Below are 26,081 nucleotides of genomic sequence, written 5' to 3'. Positions count from 1 at the left end.
AGAGATCTTAGGTGTCTCTTTTGATTTTGCTATCTCCGCATAGCTTCCTTTCATACTTTTGTTTTGTTGCTTCATAAAGGAGTTGAACATGGATTGGGTGGAGAACCATAATTCGTAGTCGTGGATGTCCTTGAAGTCTCCCAACATTTTTCCCAAACTTTTCCACCCTTGTTATCTTCACCAATGGGGATATGAATAAATGATCTCCCTCCCGTATGAGGCCATGCAATGCATCTCAGAACCCATTCACTTTTGGATCTGAATTTAGAAGCTTCAACCCTTCCACACTCAACTTTTTCTTTCTTATAGAAATAATATTCTTCAGATTTCTTACTCAAATCTTTAACCATTTCAATGAACCATCTAAGTTGAAGGATTGATAAAGTCATAGAAATATTAGCTTCAACATCTTCAATGTGAAAAACTTTATCTTCATGCCAGATAAGGGGAGAGAGAACTTACCTTTTGATTAGTTATTATAACTTCATAGTGAAATGGTTCACTAGTTCAATCTGCTTCTTGTTGAAGAGGTTGGAATCACCAACATTTGCATTCGAGGTGTATAGGTGGGAATTTCCTCCCTTTAGAACATTTCCAATTCGCAGGTTTTCCATGAACCTTCCAACATGTTTCACGTGTATGTTGGGGTTTATGGCAATGGTCAAACAAGACTCGAGGCTTTTCAAGTGTCTTGCTGGAGTGATCAAAGGCTTTCATGCTTGTTTGTTTGATCACCAACGCAGAATATTCTGCAGAGTCATTAGGTTTTTTTCCAATCATAACATTCCTGCGGCGAACTTAAGAAAAAACGTCATTAATTGATAGAAGACTGGTTTTCCTGAGTATTCAACCTCTAACCTCATCAAATTCAACATTGAGACCGGTAAGGAACTTGTAGGTACGACCGTCTTCTATAGTTTTCTTGTAACGCTTTTGATCATCTGTAAACTTCCACTCATTTGAATCAAAGAGATCCATGTCTTGTCAAATCTTTGTTAGTGAGTGAAATTATTGTGTCACCGAGTTACCTCCTTGGCCTACATCTCTTAGTTTGAGATTCAACTCAAATACCTGTGATTGATTGCCTAAATCATAGTACACTTGTGTCACACTGTCCCCAAATTCCTTGGCCGTAGAGTAGCACATGTAATTACAACCGATGTCTTCAACTATGGGTTTACAAGCCAAGTCATAACCATCGAGTTTTCAGCATCCCATTTAGCAAACAAAGGGCCGTCCGGTTTTGGGGCAGCTTTCTCTCAGACAATGTAGTCAACTTTCCCTTGTCCACGATTACACAATCTTAAAACTTTGTGAACAACAAAGAAAATTGTCTCCATTAAGTCGGATCATGGTGATTTGGATAGTGGGGCTATTGAAATGGATACGATTGTCGACTTTAGCCATAGGTAACTTAAGTATTCCACATGGCAGACACAACAGAAGTAAAAAACGAAGAGAACAAATCAAAAAACACCAACTAAACTTGTAACGGCGGCAGAGGTTGGCTGATCGGCAAACAGATGGCAGTGAAATTAGCAGCAGACAACACAGAAAGGGACGACCATTGAGACCACAACGAAGACAGAAAAACACCAACTTATAGCAAAAACATGCAAGAAATGCGGCTGCCAGCGGCGTCCACTGATTGGCGCTCAGCAGCAGCGATCGGTCAGAGTTGTACGATTGGTGGCGACAACCCTCGAAGTGGTTGATTATTGACAACGAGGGCTGTAAGAGTTTTAGGGTCTTTTAGGTTTTCAAAACATTAAGGCATTTTGGGGTTTCAAGAACCTGCTCTGTTATCATGCCAAATAATGTAATTTTCTGTATTTTCACAAAGAGAGAAGGGTTTCTTTAAATAGAAGAACAATCCATTACAAATAAGAGAAAAATAATTTTGGAAAATATAGTACAACCAATACAATAAAATATAATACAAAAAAATAAATAATCAACAAACAGGTATATAGAAAATCTTAGTGCTCTTGATGCAGTACGAATTCAGGTATTATGCTCAAATCCTTCATTTATTAGGATTAGGATTAGTTTTTTTGGTTTATTAGGATTAGAATTAGTTTCTTTTATTATTTAGGATTAAAATTAAGTTTCTTTTACTAATTAGGATATTTGTTTTCTAATATTAATAACGTGAAAAACATTAATAAAATTCTCTCCTTTGAGTCGGATCTACCTATAATTGTAATCCTTCACAACGAAATATAATGGTGGCCCAATTCGTAGATATTCCGCAAGATCGTCAAAATAATCCTGGTATAAGAAAAGAAAAACAAGATAGCTAGAAACAAGCATGAAATAAAAAAGTAAAAGAAAGGTAGTTATAAGATTCTGAAAAACCAAACATGAAACTCAAACCTGAAGGTAAGAATCTCGTGGGAGAACAATCTTTTGTTCCAATCCAACCTCAATCTTAGTAGATAATGCCTATAATGACAAAATAAAGTACACAAACTACTTGAGTAATAGTAATTAAAACTTAAATCTTGCCAGGTATAACATTTAATGGCAATCTGTTAACATTGATGAAATAATAAACAAATACACATTAACTCTCCTTGCATGAGCACGCATGAATTTACAAAAACTGTTCCAATCTAACGTTCAAATATATGGACAATCATAAGCAAAGCCAATATGAAACACGAAACTTACAATGCTTCCTAAAGTTAATCCAACAAAGATGACAACAACAACAATCTTAACTCCCCAAAATCCAAGGAAGGGTGCATGAACGTCCTGAAAATAACAATGTAATGCTTAGACATATCACAAGTGAAAATGTATTGGTATTCCAAATCTATGGCAGAATAAATAACAAATATTTGTTTGCACAAATCTTAAAATGAATATTCTACTGTAACACAATTTCTGCCTCAACCTAACCATACCTTCATGTACCGAGAAAGAAGCCCATGTCTCCCTTGATTGAAGCCTAAAATTTATTTTGATTGTTTAATCAGTACTTAAAGAACTCACAGATGGTAACGAAAGTAGATCTAACTTAGACAAGCAACTAACTGAGAACTTAAATAAAACGATGCAGTTTTGGAAAATTTTCACAAAAACCTTGGTTAGGTTCATCAGAATGTGGATGAACTTTTATGCATGGGAAACAGTCGACTCTGTGATCCTCCGCTCTTAAAATATCCAACACTATAAGAGCCACAAATGCTGACAGTTGAAGAATGAAGTCGAGCAACACTGCCAAAGCTGAAAAAAAGAAAAAAAAAATTAAAAAATAAAAAGGAGAAAGAAAGGAGGCAGTTAAATGGGATGACGAAGATGACAAGTATTCTTGGCAGTGAAGTAATATGGAGAAAAATCTTCTCACCAGCAAACATGGAAAAAACACGGCATGCTGGCATCGGAACAAAAGTTCCAACGGCAAAAGCCAAGATCTCTGACAAACTAGCTAATGTTATGGAAGGACCAACTTCAACCAGCGCACAGCTTATGCGCTCTTCTAGAGACAACTCATATGGCTGTCGTTTCACAGCGTGTACTAATATACACATGTTGTCAACTCCTACCTGATTAAGAAAACAAAGAGTGTCAGGTAATGACTTCCACTAGTTAATAAATATTTGTAAGGAAAGGGAGATCAAAATTACTCCATTCATTTCCAATGCATGAAATGGACATGCATTAGTTATACTGCACTTATCTGTTGCCACTAACAAAAAACTTTAAGATTCCAAATAGGCCAATAACTTGCATGGAATTCCGTTGCCTGGATTGATTTATCAAATTAAATATTTAGGAAAAATTACACATGTTTCATTTAGATTGAATTTGTATCAAAATTATAAACTCAACAAGTTTATTATTGAGGTTTGCTTGTAACCTAAATCAAAGATATACGAAGTCAATATAATTTTGAGTTTAGACAAAAATAAACTAAAGCTAGACTTCTGGTCTCCAACAATTTGTTGAGGTTTGTTGATCTTTAACTAAGAAAATGGAAACTTACCTGAACCAATATTTTTCTCTTCTCTCTCCTCTCCCCTCCCTCCCTCCACCCTCTTCCCCTCTAGAGATAAGTTTTCCTGCGAGAAAATAAAATAGAGAGAAAGATGATGGGTTCTTCATTCTCCCTACTATATATGCCACGAGAATGATTTATTCCAAGTTGAAGGTGTGGAAGCAAAACAAGTCCTGCCGTTATCAGCTCACAACTATGCTGGTTCCAAGTGGCCATCGAGGATCCATGTCAAAAATCCATGTCAAACTTGTCCAGATATTCATGGAAGACCTAGTTCATCAGTGTGCAAAAGATTGCAGGGGTGTTGGTAAGACCAAATTGCATTACAAGGAATTTGAATGCTCCATATCTTGTGACCCAGGTCGTCTTAGGCTGATCTCCCTCTACAATTCTTACTTCATAATATCCTGACCGCAAGTTTAGTTTCGAGAAATATTTCGCCCTACGTAGACGGTCAAACAAGTCGGTGGTTATGGAAAACAGATATTTGTTGCGAATTGTGAGCTTGTTCAAGGCACGGTAGTCAATACACAACCGTTAACTTCCATCCTTCTACTTCTGCAAAAGGACGGGGCCCCACACGGAAATTTTGCAGATCTAATAAATCCTGCACTCAATTACTCATCCAATTTTTTCTGAAATTCAGCTAACTCTGGTGGCGCCATACGATAGGCATTCTTCGCAGGCAGTTTCGCCCCTGGCAGCAGTGCAATCTCATGGTTAATGGCTTCGGAGTAGTCATTCCTTCTGTGCCCAACGAAATAGAATTGTAAGCCCACCCTTCTAAGAAGACTTATAAGAAGGCTTTCCTGCATTGACTTTCCCAAAATAAAGAGTTGCCTTGTTTTTATTGGCCATTGGAAGAGCAGAGTTTGGTGGCCTGAAATTGACTTGGCTTCGCCAAAAGGCCAAAAAGAGGAGACGATAAAGTCAAAAAGATCAAGCCTAGCAAAGTGAAGCTAAAAGAGTGGAAGAAAGAAAAGTTAGGTGGGGTAGGGAATAGTATGGTGTGGAGTTGGAAGGGGGAGTGAACAGTGATGGATAATAACCCTAATCCCCAAATTAAACTCATCCTTGGGCCAAACGTGGAGTGGGCTATAGTAGGGGAGTGAACAGTGATGATAATAACCCTAATCCCCAAATTAAACTCAATCCTTGGGCCAAACGTGGAGTGGGCTATAGTAGGGGAGTGAACAGTCATGGGATTAAGGTTATTTTGATAATAACCCTAATCCCCATATTAAACTCAATCCTTGGGCCAAACAGCCCCTAAGTTAATCAGACTGATAATCATCAACAGGAGACAAGCCTTGATGGAAATGTATTGTCACCAGCCATAACTCATAAGGACTCCTGTAACCCTCCAAAGCTAAAAGGAACATTGTTCACATCATAAAATTTCATGCAATCTCTTCAGTGAAAAACTAAAAGTTGAAACCCTACCACATGCTGTACTATCGTTTATAGATATACTTCCATAGCAGAGTTTCTAAACCTTCCAGTTCCACCACCCAGTTTAACCATCCCTTTGACTTGACCACTCAGGCCACTAGAGCTCCTTTGGCAAGCATCAGTCCTTGTCCCTTTAAGTAAATGTGTTGCACATTGTTAAACCCAACATATATATTTCACATAGAATTATCTCACGACCAAATTTTTGTATACTCCACATTGAATATAACCAATGATCGTACTCTCAGATACGGGACACCAAGATTCTATCTTACGACACAATGGGAAAACTAAACAACAAAAATATAGTCATTATCGTACTTTACTGCCGTTTAATGTAACAAAGACTGAACTCAAGAGAATTGAAAGAAAAGTAGAAACTTCAAAGCATCAAAATTACTTACCGCCAACACCAGAAATGGAATAACCTCCATAATTATTAGTGTTGATTTTATTCCAATGGCACTGAAGAATCCTATAGATCCTAGAACAGACAGCACAACAAGTATAACTCCTGAGAGACCAAGCAACACCTGAGATTTATTAAAATATAGAGCTCGGTCATGATTGGAGGAAGCACAACCAAACAAAAAAGCAACATGTAAATGGTAGTTTAAGATCCAATTTGTAAGAAGAAACGATATTATACTTCCCAGTATAAAAGCTACAAAATTCGTCTAAAAAAACTAAAAAAATTAAAAGCTGACTACACAGTATGAATGGGAATTCAAATCACACCAATTAGTCTGAAGTCCAACTTAAATTATGTCCATCTATATACCTTATACTAAAAGTGATGTAACTCAAATGAGAGAATTTTATTAATGTTTTTTTATGTTTTGAATACAAGAAGACAACTACTCTATTTATATTCTATTTATAGCAAAAGTAAACTAATTATAATCCTAATCCTAATTAAAAAAAGAAACTTAACCCTAATCCTAAATAATAAAAGAAACTAATTCTAATTCTAATAAACCAAAGAAACTAATCATAATCCTAATCCTAATAAATTAAGGACTTGACCATAATAGTTTGTTCCTACTACGTAATTTCTATCCCTAAAAAACTCATCCTCAAGTTGTGAATCTATGATTGGAAATTGGTTTTTGGACACTGTTTGTCTCCTTCATTTTGCACTTATGATTTGCCATTAGTGACTCCTTCCAGCACCTGGTTTGGATTGCTTTTTCTCATCTGGTTTGTATTATTGTCAAAATTGAGCTTAGGAAGATTCCAGAGGTGTTTTCAGAGCAAGCTTCTTAGCATAAGACTCAAGTGTAGTCACCACTTTTCAGCCTCCTCGTGGTGTTCTTTCTCCAAGTATCTCGAGTTTGTCTCAGTACAAGTTTTATGCCTATTCGGTCGCCTTTTATTTAGAAGGATGTTTAGTTTGTTTTAGTCTTGTCTTTGTATTTGTATTTCTCTGTACTTCTTTTGTTTGTTTTGCCTTTGGACATTACTCCTTTGCTATAGGTTTTAGCTTCGTTGGACATGATGAAGGTGCTATGGGGGTGTCAACCTAGTTGAGATGCCCAAGTGGATCCCCATTTATGGTTACATGCTCATTGTATAATTCTCTTGTACTATGAGCTTTTGTCTCATTATTATTATATTAATATTGATAAAGATACTGTCTCCTTTTCATAAAAAAAAAAGAGGTTGTCTCCTTTTCAAAAAAAAAATGAAAATGAAGGTAAAAATAAAAAAGACAATCGAATGAAGGCATCTTGGAACATCCAACATCAATAATATCCATATTCATATTGCTATTTCTTTTTTCTTCATTAATTCTTGCATAATTTGCGATCCATACGGGATTTGTGTAGCCCAAAATTCATCTTCATCTTCGTAGAGAATTGTTTCTTCATTTTTGTTTGCAAAAACATCAATTTTGATTTGGTTGCTCCTCATTTTTTGTTGTCAACGATTTTTACTTCAATGCTTAGTGTTCCGATCATATTTTCTTCCGTATTTGAAAATTTGGGTGGGTTATTCCCCAATTTTTCCTCAATTGTCGACGTCATTTTCTCTTTCAAATTAGGTTTCACGATCTCTAAATTAAAAATGTTTTCGTCGTTTTTATTCCCACAAGCAATTTCTTCTTTGCGGTTTATATTGTAATATTCCCTCTGTTATGATATATAATATATTTATAATATATGTCCTTTATTGAAATTGTACATAGTGTCTAGGGTTTAGTTTACTCTCTATATAAATATGTAACTTTCCTTTGACTCAATATGAATAAGAAATACTTCTATGAATTCTAGATTACATGATATCAGAGTCATTAGGGTTTCAATGGCCGTTAGCATCATCCTCCATTAGGCTTAAGTTTAGGGTACCTTCCACTGACCATTTGTCGATACCGCCCATACCATAAGAAGCGCCACCTCCGTCCATCCAAGTTGTCTTTGCTGATCGTCGGGAAACACCACGCGAGATCTTCATGCGTCGCCGGAATCTCCCTGTACTTCATCCACGCGCCGGTGCGTGAGGCCTCCAATTTGACCTCTGTCTTCTTACAGCAGCTCATTTAATCAATAGAGTGCCTTCTCGTATTCTCCACCTTCAAACTCCCTTAGACTATCTTAAGGAGTCCTACCCATATACTCGCTTGTTTCTGAGGTTCCTCTTTGTGTGTTTGGGTGTACCGCTTATGTCCATAATTTTGTCCCTAATCAAACCAAATTTATCCCTCGGGCCTAGGCATGTGTGTTTGTTGGGTATCCCCTTCATCAGCGTGGTTATAAATGTTTTTATCCGTCGTCTAGGAAATACTTTGTCACTGTGGATGTTACTTTTCTGTAAGTGAAGAGTCTAACAGCACCTTTGAATTTATCGAACCTACTCCTAGTATCGTGTCTGACATCGATCCCCATCCCATAGTCCTACCCACAAACCAAGTTCCCTGGAAAACACATTACATGAGGAATCTCAAAAAGGAAGTTGGGTTCTCTACTAGTCAGCCGCCGGCTCTAGTCCAAGACTCTAAACCTCCTCAAGATCAAGGTATGGAAAATCCTACTGAACTTGTACTAATAATACGATAAGTGAGAATGACAGGTCTAATGTTGTTGTTCTTGAAAATGTGGAAGAAAAGAACAGTGATGATAAGACTAAGGTCAGAACAGAAACCAGTAATAATGAAGTTTAACAGGGTCATACAGGGAAACTTGATGATTATGATCCCTCTCTTGACATTCTCATTGCTCTGAAAAGAGGTACCAAGTCTTGTACTAAACATCCCATTTGCAACTATGTTTCCTATGATCATCTCTCTTCATAGTTTAGAACTTTTACAGCAAGCCTTGACTCTACCATAACACCGAAAAATATCTACACTGCTTTAAAACGTTATGAATGGAAGAATGCATGAAAGAGATGAAGGCTCTTGAAAAGAATAGAACTTGGGAAATTTGTACTCTATCCAAGGGACACAAAACTGTGGGATGCAAATGGTTGTTCACTCTCAAATACAAAGCAGATGGTACTCTTGACAGACACAAGGCAACGTTAGTTGCAAAGGGATTTACTCAAAACTATGGTATTGACTGTTCAGAAACTTTTTATCCCGTTGCTAAATTGAATACTATTAGAGTCCTGCTATCTGTTGCTGTTAACAAAGATTGGCCTATATACCAGTTACATGTTAAGAATGTCTTTTTGAATGGAGACCTTGTGGAGGAAGTCTACATGAGCCCCCTATCTAGATTTGAAGCCCAATTTGGTCAGCAGGTGTGTAAACTCCAGAAATTTCTATACGGTTTGAAACAGTCTCCCAGAGCATGGTTTGACAGATTTACTATGTTTGTCAAGTCCCAAGGGTACATGGGCACTCTGATCATACTTTATTTACAAAGGTTTCCAAGACAGGAAAGATTGTTGTTCTAATAGTTTATGTGGATGACATTTTTGACCGGAGATGATCAGGCAGAAATCAGTCAACTAAAGCAGAGAATGGGTGATGAATTTGAAATCAAGGATTTGGAAAATCTAAAATATTTCCTTGTAATGGAAGTGGCCAAATCTAAAAAAGGTATCTCTGTCTCAGAGAAAATACACCCTTGATTTGCTAACCGAGATAGGTATGTTGGGATGTCATCCTACTGACGCTCCTATTAAATTCAACTGTAAACTAGGAAACTCTAATGATCAAGTTCCAGTTGATAAAGAGCAATATCAGCGCCTCGTGGGTAAATTAATTTACTTACCCCATACTCGTCCTGATATTTTTTTTGCTGTGAGTGTTGTCAGCCAGTTTATGCAGACTCCTTATGTTTTGAGAAACTTGAAATCAACACCTTATGAGGAACACATGAACGCTATCAACAAAATTTTGAGAAACTTGAAATCAACACCTGGTAAAATGCTGATGTTTAGAAAACAGGCAGAAAGACCATTGAGACATACACTAACTTGGATTGGGCAGGATCTGTTGTTGGCAGAAAGCCTACCTCCGATTATTCTACCTTTGTTTGGAACAATCTTGTAACTCGGAGGAGTAAGCAAAGTGTTGTGTCCAGAGCAGCGTTGAGGCCGAATACAGAGCTATGAGTTTAAGAATATGTGAGAAAATTCGGCTACAGAAAGTCCTGTCAGATCTTGATCAGGAATGTGAGATACCATCGAAGTTTTTCGATGATAATAAAGTCGTTATTAGTATTGCTAACAACCCTGTTCAACATGATAGAACTTATTAAACCACCAATTCATCCAAAAGCTTAAGCTTGTGGTTGAAGGCAAATTTAATTATATATCACCAACACTCCCCCTCACTTGTGGGCTTGAAATATCTGAAAGGCCCAACAAGTGGAAATTGATTTTAATTGGGGAGGAAACGACAAGAAATATCTGAAAGGCCCAACAAGTGGAAATTGATTTTAATTGGGGAGGAAACGACAATGCAGGGGCTTGAACACAGGACCTCCCTGGACCACCTGCTCTGATACCATATTAAACCACCAATTCATCCAAAAGCTTAAGCTTGTGGTTGAAGGCAAATTTAATTATATATCACCAACAGAACTAAACATGTTGAGATTGATTGGCATTTCATCAAAGAAAGACTTGACAGTGGGAGCATATGCATTCCGTACATCCCTTTGAGTCAACAGGTTGCTAATGTTCTTACCAAGAGGCTTCTCAGACCAAACTTCAACTTTCGTGTTAGCAAGTTGGGCCGATATTTACGTCCCAACTTGAGGGGGAATGTTAGAATCTTAGAATATTTATGGAAAGATTATGGGAATATTTTCCTTAATTCTTAACGTTTTTCCTTTTTTATTCACTAGTATATTCTATTAATTCTCCCTTGTATCTGTTGTATTATTCATTAGAAAATAGTAACTACAAACAATCGTGGTTTTTCTCCCGGTACTCGGGTTTTTATGTAAATCGATGTGTGCTCTTTGTCTCACCTTTTAAAAATTAATCACTTGGTGAAATGGAATGGAGTCGATCATTTACAACTTGATGGAGGCCTTGGACTTGGAAATATTAAAACTAAAAATACAGCTTCTTAGCTAAAAGGTGTTGGAGATTCATGGAGGAGGCAAGTAATAAGAAGCATCCAAGATAAAGAACCCTTTGATTGGCACATCGTGGGCAAATCCGATAACAGCTTGAAGAGTCCATGAATTAGTATTTCTAGAGTTTGGAGGAAGGAGGAAGACTTGGCCTTATTCAAGCTTGGAAACGGCAATAGAATATATCTTTCCTTCTTGGAGGACTTCTAACATCTCAAGCTACCTTTGTTGCTCGCTTAGAGACAAAGATGTTGGTAACTATTAAAGACGTAGACTAGCGACCATTAATTGACGGGCTCCATAAACAGAAGCAAGTTGCACAAGTGAATGTAAACCACAAGTCGGCCATACTTTTAAGAGACAAAATAATCAAACATTAGTAGGATACCCACCTTGGATGAAAGGTAGAAAGAAGACGAAATATTTGAATCTCCCAAAGCCACCGATATATAGGCAAACATAACGAGGTAGCTTACCTGATAAATGTTAGAGAATAAAGGTTAATAAACTTAGTGACTGAATTAAATAAATGTTTAAAATGTACAGGTTAATAAATAAAACAAAACTGTATTATTTAAATAACATTTAACTAAAAATTAAACCGGAAAGATACCACTCTTCACTGACTTACAGCAATTGTAAGGATATCTGCAGTGCTTTCTCTTTTCAGTTCCTCTTCAATTGAGCTCTCGGAAGAAAAAGAAAGAGTAAGATTCTTGGAATGCACTAGTGGCATCAGTTCCTCCTGTCAATGTAAGTTGAACCAATGCGCATTCAATTATCCCAAAACCCAAAATAGAAACCGGACCAAAATTAAATTTTCAAAAGTTTAAGGGCAAAAAAAAAGAAGAAAAAGTTTTAGTGACAATAACTGTGTTTTAATCCCTCTTCTTTTACATGATTTAAGTATAAAATTCCTTATCACTTTCTTTAATGAAAAACCAAGAAACGTGAAAATTTCAAACATATAGTGAATCATCCCCGTTTCCTCAACTTGCTTTCCTTGTCTAGCTCCTCCTCACCTAACTCAAAACGCCTACTATACAACCTTTCTCATGCAATCTTGTCTTAACACGTCACCTAACTTTATTACGCGTACTTCCCTTCCTCCCATCGCCTTGCCAAAACGTATCCTCCTTCCTCAAAACGTATGGTACTTATACTTCAAAATTTTTATAGCTTCCTTCTTCACAATCCCTCTACTCTAGAACGTGGGCTTCACACTACTGCCTCTTTGCTTCTTTTTTCGACAATGTTTTATCTACTGCTCTTTATTGGTGCAAAATTGAGCACCCTTTTAAGAACTACAGTATATTCTTTCTTGTTTCTAATTGGAATTATTTTATTTTTGTAATCACCTTTAGGTGTTTGGGGTTTCCCAATTTCATTTTTATCAATGAAATGTTTCTTATCTAAAAAAGAAAACTAAAAGAAGAAGGTAACGTCTCGAGATACAAAATATCTATTCAAACTTGGACAATGTCATTTGTATCCTTTTTTAACACAAGAATAGCCTAAAAAATGCACTTCAAAGACTTGGGGTCTAACTTTTTCAAATTAGGACGAACATCTCGAACAAAACAAGTACAACAAAATATTTTAGGCTCAATAGGAAACAATGGTTTGGTTGGAAAGAGAACATGATAAGGAATCTGACCTTGAAGAACAGACGAAGGCATTCGGATTACAAGAAAACAAGTTGTGGAAATTTCATCAACTCGGAAATGGTTTGGAAAATGCATGTGGGAGTACAATGCCCATCCAATTTCAAGAAGATGCCTTTTCTTTCGTTCTGCAACCCCATTTTGGGGTGGAGTTATTGGAGTATTTAGAGTATTTTTAGGAGATGTTATTCTGCCAATTCTTTCCTTGCTAAATGATCAATAAAATAGAGAATTTATTCCAGAAAAACAACATGGAATCAAAGCTTTAGGTTTCTTTTGTCTCATTGAATCTAGCCCTACATCTCCGTTTGATGTTTGCCTCCGTTGACGAATGATCAACGGAGGCAGAGCCATCCCCCATTAGCCACCGCCGCCGCACCTTAATTCCCTTTGCCGCTCAAATCTGCCGCCATCCAAACCCCATTCGTCTTCTTCGTTTTCACCACTATCTGCCCCCGATTCATTTTTCGTTCAGTTTCGCTCAGCCTCTCAGCTCCGATCAGTTCAGTATTAGTTCTGTTAACCTCCACATTTCGAATCCGTTCAGTCCGATTCCAACATGCTCTGATTTGGTTTCCGCCTCTGGTTTCAATTTGCTCTACCATCGACCAATTTCGGTTCAGATTTGACCCGCACAGCTCCAGTTTCCATCTACTATGTCCCACAAATCCAGTCTCGTTTCAAGATTTGTTCAGCTCGTCTCTGTTTGATTTTGATCCGTCCACCCCAGATCCAGCCTACCTTCCCCTCATGCCTTACTTTGTGTTTCGCCATCTCTCTATCAAGCCCAGGAGTTCTTATTTTGTTCTTCATGGGTTCGTTTTAGCCTAGAAGTTTTTTGTGTTTGTTCTCCGTGGGTTTCTGATCTACTGATTTGTTTCTTTTCTTAGCAAACTCGAGTTCGTGATTCGAACCTTAAGTTTGAGTGAGGGTATTGGAGTAATTAGAGTAATTTTAGGAGATATTATTATGCCGATTCTTTCCTCAAGTGTATTCCTCATTTAGTATATTTAGGCTTGTACCTTTGCTAAATGATCAATAAAATAAAGAATTCATTCCAGAAAAACAAGATGATTCCATGTTTACAAAGGTACGAATTGAATGCTTCTGAAAAATACTCCCCAACATTGTCACATGCCAAATAGAGTTCAAATTTTAGCATGAAATTTGCATAAATGAGAAAGTAACTCAAATTTTTGTTAGAGACTTCTATTGTTAAAGGGACAAAGCCACAAATAATTTTATTGACCAGGATCCGGGATTCACTGCAATTGATGAGGTTTAAAGTTTTTGTGGCCATGTCGACTAGACCTCCAAAGTGGTCTCCTATAGCTTCAAAGGTGCTCCTTTGCCATAAATCTAATGGAAGATTCTTGATTTTGATCCAGCCCCCAAAGCCTTTAATCACAAGAGGCCTACTATGTCGAACTGGATCTCATTTTTCAAATTTGATATAGAATTTGCCCCGAGCCTGCCATTTCTTTTCCTCGCCAATGAATTCCTTGATCGGAGCTTTGTCAACGTTGATGAGGGCATTATCGTCATAGAGGGGGTTTATAACAATTTTTGTTTGGGAAAGCATTTCCAGCTGCTTGCAGATCATCCTCCAATCATCTGAAGCAAAAAGTTATGTAATAATCCATAGATTATCAAGATTAATCTTGACCACTTCATGATTTTTAATAAGCCATTGCTTGTGTTTAGGAGGAGAAGTGTAATCTAGAATTCAGAAAAGTATTTGTCTTATTATTTGAGTCAAAGCAATGCTACATATTTATATAGAGAATAAACTAAACCCTAGAGACTATGTAAAATTACAATAAAGGACATATGTATATATATATATCATAACACTCCCCCTCAAGCTGGAGCAAATATGTCGATCATGCCCAGCTTGTTGCACAGATAGCTTATCCTCGTTTCATTTAAAGCTTTAGTTAGAATATCTCCCAATTGTTCTCCGATCTTCACATATCCTGTGGACACCAACCCATCTTGGATTTTCTCACGAATGAAGTGACAATCCACCTCAATATGTTTAGTTCGTTCATGAAATACTGGATTAGATGCAATATGAAGTGCAGCTTGATTATCACACCATAATTTAGCTGGCACGGTAATACTGAAGCCTATCTCAGATAATAGTTGATGAATCCATACTATTTCACACACAGATTGTGTCATAGCTCTATATTCTGACTCAGCACTCGAACGAGAAACAACATTTTATTTCTTACTCTTCCATGAAACTAAGTTTCCACCTACAAAAACACAATATCCAGAAGTTGATCTCCTATCCTCACGAGACCCCGCCCAATCAGCATCAGAAAAACATTCAACTCTCGTATGTCCATGATCTTTGTATAGGATCCCACGTCCAAGAGCAGCTTTTAGATAACACAAAATCTGCTCTACTGCAGCCCAATGATCCACTGTAGAGGAAGACATGAATTGACTTACAACACTTACAGAATATGCAATGTCTGGTCGAGTCACTGTTAAGTAGTTCAACTTCCCAACTAATCTCCTATATCTCTCAGGATCTTTACATAATTCTCCTTCTTTAACAAGTTGCTGATTTGGCATCATTGGAGTGCCACTTGGTTTGGCGCCTAATTTTCCTGTTTCATAACAAGAAGGATGAACATGAACACGGTGAGTTCCAATTTGGATGAAACGGAGGCTGGGTTCCTTTTTCCTGAATCTTGCTGCTGGAAGGATAGGGCTAGAGGACTTGACCATCTCAACACAGCTAGGTCTGTTCACCGGAAACTGGGGGAGGACTTTGGGGAATTGCCTGAAAATCAGATGGTGTAATTTACCTTTTCTACAAATTTAGACAGCGGTTTACAAAAGGACCACCATCCTTGCAGATTTTCCCCACAGAGCAAACTCTAATATTGGAATGCCCTCCTAAATAGGGCCAATAGTCACAATTAAGGATCCGTCCAGAATGTGCTTGAAACTTAGAGACCTTTAGCCGGCCTCCATCGATATCTGCATGCCTTTGAAAGAAACGCTCAGCTGGAGAATTGAGAAGTTCGACAATGGCTTCCTGAAACCATCGGAGAGTGATAGAGTATTGTGGGCTTCCACGTCTTCAATGATGCAGCAATCATTTTCCTTCCAAATACAATAGTGAGATTGGTTGATTTTACAACTAACTACCTCCATTCTGAGAGATTTGGTGGTGGCCGGAGGGGCTGGCTGCAAGGAAGGAAAGAGGAGAGAGGAGAGAGGGGAGAGAACTTACCATTTTTTATTTTGTTAAATTATTCCAGATTTTTCAACAAAAGACTTCGAATGCTCTGGAACTTCACACTGCTGGACTTGAGAGGGAAATATAGGGGCCGGCTTTTCAAAATTTACAGCTTCCTCAAAAGAATATATTAGTTCATGTAAAAAATTTATTTTCCAGTTCTGCTTTTTGCATAAATAGAAAAAAAATAAAAGTAAAAAATACCATTAATTAGCATGTGATATCAAATTTCATAGGAAATCTTATAACAGAACAGACTTGGGATGTAACATGTACATACTTTACAGGAGTAAAAAATGTGAGGTAATGCGTCAATCTAGAATACTCAACCAGCAATCGTAGCAACTATGAAACTGAGCAAGCAAATTGTTCAAAGTTTCAAACCTTAGCTAACTTGACAAAAGCTTTTTCCCACGCTATTGCTTTCCCATTCTCATTGCCAACAGCATCAATTGCATTATTAACAGGATATGTGATGACAAATGCGGAGGCCTGATATTAAAGAATCAAGACAAAATTAGGACAACGCACTAAAAACAACTACATTGAAGGGATAGGGAGAAAATACAACCTCGGAATAATTATTCCCAAAAAATCCACCCAAGGATGTGCTGGGGTCAAGAGGAGCCTTGAAAGCACTGAAACATGTCTCTGAGGAAGTATAGTGCTGAAAACAACATTTTAAAGGCTCAAGGTTAAAATTATTTCAGTTGAAAAGTAAACAAAGAAACCCAAGTTTAAAATATCAAGTAGACACTTCATAGGAAGTGAAACGAATAAGACAGCTGAGCATTATGATTCCAATAGAAGTTTACCTGAAAGCAATACTCAGCATGTTCCACTCCTCCATAGTCGTCAAAATTTTCAGGGTTCATTTTAAAGTACTATAAGACAAAGGGAAATGGATGAGTAAATTTATTTTATAAAATACTTAAGAACATGTATTATATAGAAATAATTTTAAATCTAGCAATTTTTTTAAATAATAACCTCAAAAATATCATATTTTAGCTTTTAATTCATTGATGAACTTTAATAAGGACAACAAATATGGTTTTACTTTAATATGATAGTGGTTAATTTGCATAAATCAACAATTAACATAGATAAAAGTAATTATAATCATTGTAGCAGTCAAAGAAATTAAATGTAATTATATTAATCATTAAGACCTTGTTTGACAACCATTTCTTTTTAGTTTCCAAAACTTGGCATGGATTTTGAAAATAGTGAGAAGTAGATAAGAAAACAAAAAAGCTCGTATGTGGAACCAGTATTTATAAGCATAATTTTCAAAAACCGAAAAAAATATTAAATGGTTATTAAATACGGCCTAATTTACATATATTCTGATATTTGCAATATTCACAAATTTTTCTATTCGGCTACTATTTTAATATTTTATTCAAATTATGCCACATTTGCAGCTACTATAACAAAGTTAATGCATAAAATGAAATAAGATAAGATTCTTAAAGATTTTTCAATAAAAAAAACATGTAAAAAACGAATAAGCAAACAAAAGGACTTGAATACATTTGACAACCTGAGTATGATAAAACATTCAATTCCAAAATGTAGATGGCACGGAAAAAAGAAGAAATCTCAAACGTCAATGGACAATCTTTTCTTTTCTAATGAAACAAATGTTGATAAATGAAATAAAGGAGTAAAACTCCAAACACTTATTGGTGAATTACTTAATGATGCCAATTGGAAATGTGCCAAGGAGAGTAAAACTCCAATTGGAAATGGCATCTAGTAGGTGTTAACCAAGATGCCCAATTGAGAATGTAAAACGTCTATAGCATGAAGAAAAGTGATACAAACTTTATCCAATTAGAACTGAAATAGCATAAAACCTGTAGAATACTTTGTGTGGCACAATCCTCACCCAGTGGCTTCAAGCATATATCATTTAGGGATACAACTGAGCCAGAATAGTTCGCAACAAGTTCATTGACCTATTGAAATTGTAGCAAGAAATAATTTCGTAAAGAACTTAGACGTCAATTTAAGTGAGAAACAGGAACAAATAGTTGGAAGAAGCACCAAGGGCTAAAAAGACCTTATTCTGTATATCAAAGAGTAATAGAATATTATCCTCTGTAACTATACGCGGAGCCCTGTCATGCCTTCCTCCAGGCTTGGTTGCTATTATCAACTGAAACACATGCAAACACCACACGTCTTGCCATTAACTACCGATAGAGGAATAACACAGAAATTTAACTATTTATTTGGGAGAGGAAAAGAGATCGTAAAGAAAATGTGCTCATAATCATAAAAAGTTACAACCAAACTGAAGCAGATAATAAATGAATAATGTGGGAAAATTTCAGAACTTTTTCTTATGGAAACTAATTTAAAAGTTTTCCAAGTCAACACTTTCAAGGATATCACAAAAGTCTGTTGATCCTTAAAATTATCAGTTTCACTCTACCCAATACCACACCCAAGGCATAGCACTGCAAATCTAGCGGTTTGGACCCTTCCCTTCAACTTCACCCATAGAAAAACCATACTCACATGAGTTTAACTTCAAATGATGTCACTAAACTCATGCTATGATTACTATCAAAGGAAATATTTCCTTCACTAAATTGAAATTTTAGTCCCTTTTCCTTGTCACATGTACAACGTCCTCTGAGGCTCTGAGTTCAGTCATATACAGAGTTATATTCAATGTCTCTATACAACATAATTGAGTTTCCTTTTTAATTTTCTTTCGTCTTAGGTTGAGATATCTCAGTGGACACCAAATGGCTGAACATTTGAGAGTTAGGAAAACTATACAATAAACAACCCCGTTACCTGTTCAATTCTGTAGAAAGGTGCAAGATTGCTGTCAAAAAACTGCTTCTCTGCGGCTGCTCTACTCCCATGACCTACCCATAACTGCAGTCTCAAATCAGTTAAGTATACATCAAACATAGAATACTAATTACTAAATTACATAGCCACGTGCAAACACATAAAGGAAGAGAAAGGAAACAAGGCATTAGCTATCAAATCTTTTTGTGATTAGGTATTCCATAAGGAAGCCTGAGTTTGTGCTTAATCCTCACCAATAAAACACTCCACAACACTTATAGGAAGGCATTGTTCCTCTTTTCAAAAGCAACCATGCTGAAGCCACCAAGAGGAGGGGAAGAGAAGTCCACTTCCAGTTGACAATGATGGCTACCAAAGTCAAAGAGAAGTTCCTCTCTAGATGAAATTCGTTGTGAGGATTTTCACAACTTTGAAAATTTTAAATGACAATTTAAATCAGGCTGAATGATAATTTATCAATTTTAAAACAAACCAGATTGGACTGAATTGGTACTTGCTACTATAACAAGACCATGATGAAATACAGCAAACTGGAAGAAATTGTAATAAATGAATTTACTTAAGCTAGATATTTCAAAATCCTCTGAACAATGAGCAAAAATAATATGATACCTTCTCCGGCCGGGTTTCAACTTTAAAACAAACCAGACCCACACAGAGAATAAGAACAATTGATAAAGACGTACAAAGCACAAGGATAGGGTTCCGAGCAACCCAAGCTCCATAATCCCTAAAAACATAAAATTGGTTATGAAAAGTGAAAAATTTTATGCTTCAACGTCTAGCTGAGGACAAGAGATTCACCTATAAAAGTTAGAAATGTATCTCTGAATAGTGGAAAGTTGAACACCGTTCCTCATTGTAAGATGCACCCCATGCTCCTGAAGATACAAGGACAAAATGAATAAGAGCAAATTAGAACATAAAACATCAGCAACAGACCTTTTCACACATGAAAAACACCACACTGAAAACTATGAATGACCATCTTGTGAAGAAACTGCGAGAAGGAGATCACATGCTAGGTTCTCTTTTGCCTAGAATAATTAAATTCCGAAATTACACAATAAGAGCATTGCTAAGGAAACCAAAGCTTTCAACTAAATGTTTTAATGAATATATGCTAAAAACAATTGAAATGCTACAGTGACCCTAACGAACATAAGATCTTCAGACACTAGAATAAAATCTGACTGGTTCATAACACCCAAAGTATGGGGGAGGGGAGTTTCTTGAGATTCACAGCACCATACAGCACACATGCGATATTTTGGAAAAGATTCAGAAAGATTAGACAACATAGAGATGTAAATGGACACCACAAATAAAATCTAATGCCCAAGGTGAAATGGAAAATTAAAAATAAATAAATATGACAGCAAAACCTGCCTCTGTCGTAACATTCTCATTCTCTGCCAAGTTAACAGATTTGATTTCACCATCGTCTCCAATGTTTAATAAGGGTTCTTCCCTAGATGAAAATTCCCTATTCTCTTTTGCAGGTTGAAACAAAGCCCATCCAAGAAATGAGGAAATAAATATAACATAAAGTATTGTGATTGAGAAGTCAATGCAACTGATCTGCATGAATCAATATGACAATGAAATTCATATCAATATGCTAGAAGTTAGTACACTAAGAAGAAATAATTTAAATGCTATGCTTGCCGTTCATACTCTGAAGTTCCAAGAACTGCAATAGTTTTTAATGCCTAAGTATTTGAGTTTATTGTCCAATGAATTAAATGAATATGTGAAAACAAAGTAATAAGATAGGATATCAAAACTTTTATCCAACCTTAAAAGACCAAATCTTGATGGTGCAGGCATTGCTTTTTGGTGGAGAAGGAGGTTCTAAGCTAGAGCACCCAGGTGACGTAGGGCAATCACCACAGGAGCAGCCCAGTGAAGTGTCACCACATGAATAAACAGACACATTCATAAGCTCCATTTGAGATGACTTGGAAGGGTTCACTTTAAAATTTATAGCATAAGGTGATCCAGGAAAACCAGGGGCTACTTTCTGACCAAGAAATGCAAAAAGTTCTGACAAGAAAATGCATACGAAATATTAGTAAGAGTTTAAGACTCCATTATAAATCAGAAACAAAGACTAATATTCTACATGAAACTGAAACAGAAAAATATGACTAATATTCTACATGAAACTGAAACAGAAAAATATGCAGCAGAAATCTATCCAGCCGAAATTGAGTACAAGCCAATGGATATTGAACGTGTTATTGATCATAGCTAATATTACCCTTGCTTCTCTGTTTCTGCCCACCACTTTGTGTCCTAATCATCTAGACCAATCCCAACTCAATCTTATGCAAACATAATTAGAATTACACTCCCATCCTTCCTCAGCGAATAATCAGTGGTCTTTCTCCTACCCCTCCTAGCATAGATAAAATGGATGGGTGGTTTGGACAGCCTATTAGTAGATAGTACGATACAAATATTTAAATTTGATAGCCAGCATACAATAGTTGAAAACTTGAAATATTGTCTGTCTAGATTGCCTTACTATTAATAAAAACATAACACTCACTAATTTAACATCACTTTTTATACATAGAGATAATTAAACAAGGGCAATATTGGCAGATAATCCTATATCATAGTCAACAATAACATTAGTAATCAGTTTTTGTATAGTGGTACAAAAGGTTAAAAGAATCTGAGAAAATATAATGTATCATAAACAATGAAGAAGGAAAAACAGTCTGAAATCTGTACGACAACTGTGCTCATATAGATGGGACAAGCAGATCATCAACACTTTGTTTTATGAGAAACAGTCAAGATAGCTTCATTGTAGGATGAAATTACAAAAAGGCCAAAAAGCCGTGTGGGTTATATTGATATAACTTTTTCTCTATAATAAGAGAAGTAAGATTGTAATCAGAAAAAGAGATGTAAATTTACACCAAGATCGAGAAGTATATAACAAGTGATCAAGGAATTGTGAGAAGGCCTCTCTATCTTCAAAAGTAGGTTGGTCTGGTTAATCCTTGATTGATTACATTTTAAATACCTCTTTAGAGTGCTTGCAATTCTCTATAAACAGAGAATCCCTTCCTTGTATTGTATATCTTCTGATGCAATTACACAGTCAAGATAACAGCACAATTAAGTATTAGTTGTTTTTCTGTTTTCTTCAAACTAATCAGTTACAATTATTAAACCACCAATTCATCCAAAAGCTTAAGCTGGTGGTTGAAGGCAAATTTAATTATATATCACCAACACTCCCCCCCTCACTTGTAGGCTTGAAATATCTGAAAGGCCCAACAAGTGGAAATTGATTTTAATTGGGGAGGAAACGACAATGCAGGGGCTTGAACACAAGACCTCCCTGGACACCTGCTCTGATACCATATTAAACCACCAATTCATCCAAAAGCTTAAGCTGGTGGTTGAAGGCAAATTTAATTATATATCACCAACACTCCCCCTCACTTGTGGGCATGAAATATCTGAAAGGCCCAACAAGTGGAATCAATTTTACCTCACTTTTGGGTTTGAAATATTTGAAAGGCCCAACAAGTGAAAACTGATTTTAATTGGGGAGGAAACGACAATGCAGGGGCTTGAACACAGGACCTCCCTGGACCACCTGCTCTGATACCATATTAAACCACCAATTCATCCAAAAGCTTAAGCTGGTGGTTGAAGGCAAATTTAATTATATATCACCAACAACAATAACTGATTAGTTACATCCAAACAACTAGCTGTAACTATCATTCACATCTATAAATAACCATTCTCCTATTGAGAATGGTAGATTGAATTCTTGAATAAAAGAAAGGATCCAAATCCAACTTTGAATTACATCATCTTCTCATTTTGTTAATAAAGACTTTGTTGATTTCTTGGCGATTTCTCTCTTTTAGCATTTAGGCTACATCAAAGGAAACTAAAGATCTTTCAAAATTGAGGAAGAATGGACCATTAGCGATCAAAGAAGATGTCCAAGAAAAGATACAACAGTTTGTGTAGGCAAGAGAATCAAATTTACTTACATAAATAGAGCTAGAATTCTGACTCAAGTGATTCAGAAGGAGAATTCCAACATAGTAATTTTGCACATGCCCAGTTTTCTCAAAGAACTAACAATTATCTGCATTGGAAATGTGATTCTAGTGATTATGTGACTCCAATGATGTTTTTAAGGCAGTTTGGGATGAAATATGAAGGCGAAAATATCGGTAAAGAGCCCAACAACCCAACCAAACCTGTTTTCAAGAAACCAATCAGCAAGGTTTCAAGAAGCTCAAGGAGTTCAAGATCTTCCAGCAAGAAACCAACATTTTAATCAGCAAAACCAGCCAAGAATCGGTGCTCTTGGAAATCAATTGCCAAGATTTCAAGAACCTCAAGAAATTCAAGAACCTCCATCAAAAAACTTATATAGGCTGAATCCAGCTCTCATTGCAATAATTTGGATCTCGTTCTCATTGCTGTAATAGGCTAGTCTTATTTAGGATATGATGTTTTTGGTGCTAAGGGGGTGTCAACCTAGTTGAGATGTCTGGGTGCACCTTCTGATCTCCTAGTTTTTCTTTCGCTTGTCTAGACTTCTTTATTACACTCTTTGTATAATTTTCTTGTACATAGAGTTTTTATATTAATAAAGAAGTTTGTCTCCATTTCAAAAAAAACAAAAAAACTTATATTTTAATCAACCCATCAGATTTAATGAAAACCAGCACTTGAGAAGAGATTTTGGAGGTCAATTGTCGAAATATATGATGGAAGATTCAGAATCTTCAGAGGCTAGAGCATCATGAAAACTTGAATGTGGCTGAAGAAGAAGATATTATGATTAAAAACACCCACAAATCCTCTCACCGCCAATTTGGAGGTCGTTTTATTAAACTACAAATTCACCCAAAAACTTAAGCTAGTGGTTGAAGACAACTTTAATTATATATCACCAATACTCCCCATTTGAAAAACCCAACAAGTGGAAATCGATTTCCGGGTTTATTCATGGTCTACGAGATGATATTAAAGATATTGTAAGCTTACATCCTTTAACTTTTCTTTCAGATGCCATCTCCTTAGCTTCCAAGATTGAATACAGTGAAGAGATCAGGAAAACAAAGATTTCTCAAAGAAAGAACAATTGGGACAAACAGCAAAGAGCTAACCCAACTAATTCATTTAGAAACTTTCAACAAGGAAGTTCCTCCACAACCTCACAGCCCGCCAAGAAAGATGAAAACCCACCAAAGATTCCAGCCACCAAACCAAGTGAGAATACCACAAAAAAGAAGGTTGAGAATGTTTATAACCGCCCCACTTTGGGTAAATGTTTCAAGTGCGATCAATAAGGACATCTCTCGAATGAGTGCCCTCAAATGAGGACTTTAACGATTGAAGAAGGATAGGAAAAGGATGACATCTATGAGATTTCAACACCAGATGAAAGAGATCAACTATCTTGTGTAGTTCAGATAATTTTTTTCACTCCTACGGCTGAACAAATACCTCAAAGGAATTTCCTCTTTCGAACAAGATGCACCATTAGCGGTAAAGTGTCAAGTTATCATTGATAGTGGTAGTAGTGAAAACTTAGTGACTAAAAAACTAGTTTCTGCCCTAAATTTGAAAACTGACGCACACCCGATTCCCTATAAGGTTAGCTGGATAAAAAGGAGGGAGAAGCTACTGTTAGTGAGGTTTGTATTATTTCTTTATCAATAGGACAGAACTATAAAGACCAAATTATATGTGATGTTCTTGATATGGATGCTTGCCACATCCTTCTAGGAAGACCTTGGCAATATGACAAAGATTACATTCATAGAGGTAGAGCTAACACTATTGAGTTTGATTGGATGAGTCATCGTGTAGTTCTTTTATCTATAGGAAGCCCCTCCGAAACAAAACCTAACCCTAACAAAGGAAAACAACTTTTTTCAATAATCAAAGGTAAGGAGTTCCTACCTTCAAAAACAGCACCTATCTTAGCCTTTGTCATTAAAGGAAACAACACTGCACCTTCAGAAAACCACCTACTTAGTGAGATATCAAACTTTTTAGCCAAATTCCCCTGCACATTTGAAGCCCGATTCACACCTTATTGTTGATTTTATGGAATCAATCTATATTTCCTTAATTACTTAATAGAGATACAAGCCTATATATAACCATAGAGAAATACACTTAAGGAAATAATATCAAATAATATCTCCAGAATAATATCTCCTAAGAATAATATCTCCTAAGAATAATATCTCCTAAGAATAATCTAATTATATTAATACCCTCCCTCAAACTCAAGGTTGAAATCACAAACTTGAGTTTGCTAAGAACTAAGAAAAGAAACAATATATCTAGAATAGAATAAAAAACCCGAAGAACAAACACACAAAGAACTTCTAGGCTAAAACAAACCCACGAAGAGCGAAACGAAGAACTTCTGGGATAGAAACATAGATCCTCGTATAGAGATCTATAACAGAACCTAGGAAGAACGAAACAAGAACTCCGGGGGCAAAATGAAAGAGCAAAACTGAAGCAAAGTAGAATCAAATCAGGATGAAAACGTGGTCTGAATTGGGCAGGAGCGTTTCGTCATCAGAATGGAACTGAACGAACTAAACTAAAGCAAGTCAGAATCAAACTGAACAGGAAATCTGGATGAACAGAACGAAAACTGAAGAGAACTGAGAGGTTGAGTAGATAGAGAACTTTGCGGCGTTCTTCGCAAAAAGAGAAGATGCGTTTCATGACGGCGAGCTTCACAAATGGAGAGCGGACAAAGCCGAACCTGTGCGTCGTCGGCTGTGAGTGGAGCGGAGCGGTGGATCATGGATCTGAACAAAGATTCACCCTCTTCAGGATCGGGAGTCTTCAATCTAAAGAGATTGTCTGGTACGAGTAAAGGGCGGCGGCGGCAGGTCGGTCTGATCTTGAACAGTATGATTCGAAGGCGAAAGATGAAATAAAACACGGATCTGGAAGTCGAAGACACGAACAGAGATGCACGAACAAATCGGTGCTTGCAATGTGCGCACAAGTAGATCTAAGTGAGGACGAATGGAGAGCGGATATGGGTCGAGAGTGCGACGAACTGGGTCGAGAGTGCGACGAACTGGTGGATGGAAGGAGCAGTGATGGCAGAAGGAGTAGTGGCGGCGGCAGCAGAATCAGAGACGAGGATTTTGATCTAGGAGGCAGAGCGAATTACTTGGAGACATGATGTGTATTGATTACTGATGGGTATGGCTCTGCCTCCGTCGACGAATCAACGGAGGCAGACGAGCGGGGATGTGACGGCTAGAATACAAGGAGACTAAAACCCTATAGCTCTGATACCA

General features: G+C 36.7%; 1 protein-coding gene across 2 annotated transcripts in view; it reads right to left on the bottom strand.

The window, feature by feature from the left end:
- Positions 1-26,081, bottom strand: part of LOC101211336 (NPC intracellular cholesterol transporter 1) — a 55,498-nt gene that overhangs the window by 20,744 nt on the left and 8,673 nt on the right. For both annotated transcript variants that reach the window (XM_011658616.2, XM_011658618.2), the window contains exons 7-25: positions 20,543-20,790; positions 20,134-20,325; positions 19,549-19,625; positions 19,357-19,474; positions 18,724-18,807; positions 17,978-18,073; positions 17,772-17,873; positions 16,725-16,793; positions 16,481-16,576; positions 16,294-16,401; positions 11,618-11,731; positions 11,379-11,462; positions 5,860-5,988; positions 3,353-3,551; positions 3,088-3,231; positions 2,910-2,953; positions 2,674-2,757; positions 2,377-2,445; positions 2,195-2,271 (exon numbers count right to left, since the gene is read on the bottom strand). In XM_011658616.2, coding sequence (XP_011656918.1) covers positions 2,195-2,271; positions 2,377-2,445; positions 2,674-2,757; positions 2,910-2,953; positions 3,088-3,231; positions 3,353-3,551; positions 5,860-5,988; positions 11,379-11,462; positions 11,618-11,731; positions 16,294-16,401; positions 16,481-16,576; positions 16,725-16,793; positions 17,772-17,873; positions 17,978-18,073; positions 18,724-18,807; positions 19,357-19,474; positions 19,549-19,625; positions 20,134-20,325; positions 20,543-20,790 — 2,134 coding nt within the window. The remainder of the gene's footprint in view (positions 1-2,194; positions 2,272-2,376; positions 2,446-2,673; positions 2,758-2,909; positions 2,954-3,087; positions 3,232-3,352; positions 3,552-5,859; positions 5,989-11,378; positions 11,463-11,617; positions 11,732-16,293; positions 16,402-16,480; positions 16,577-16,724; positions 16,794-17,771; positions 17,874-17,977; positions 18,074-18,723; positions 18,808-19,356; positions 19,475-19,548; positions 19,626-20,133; positions 20,326-20,542; positions 20,791-26,081) is intronic.

The sequence above is a fragment of the Cucumis sativus genome, chromosome 6 (genome assembly GCF_000004075.3).
Source record: "Cucumis sativus cultivar 9930 chromosome 6, Cucumber_9930_V3, whole genome shotgun sequence".
Taxonomy (NCBI): Eukaryota; Viridiplantae; Streptophyta; class Magnoliopsida; order Cucurbitales; family Cucurbitaceae; genus Cucumis; species Cucumis sativus.
Note: the sequence above shows the minus strand (reverse complement) of the source record. Positions and strands in the feature narration are given on the sequence as shown.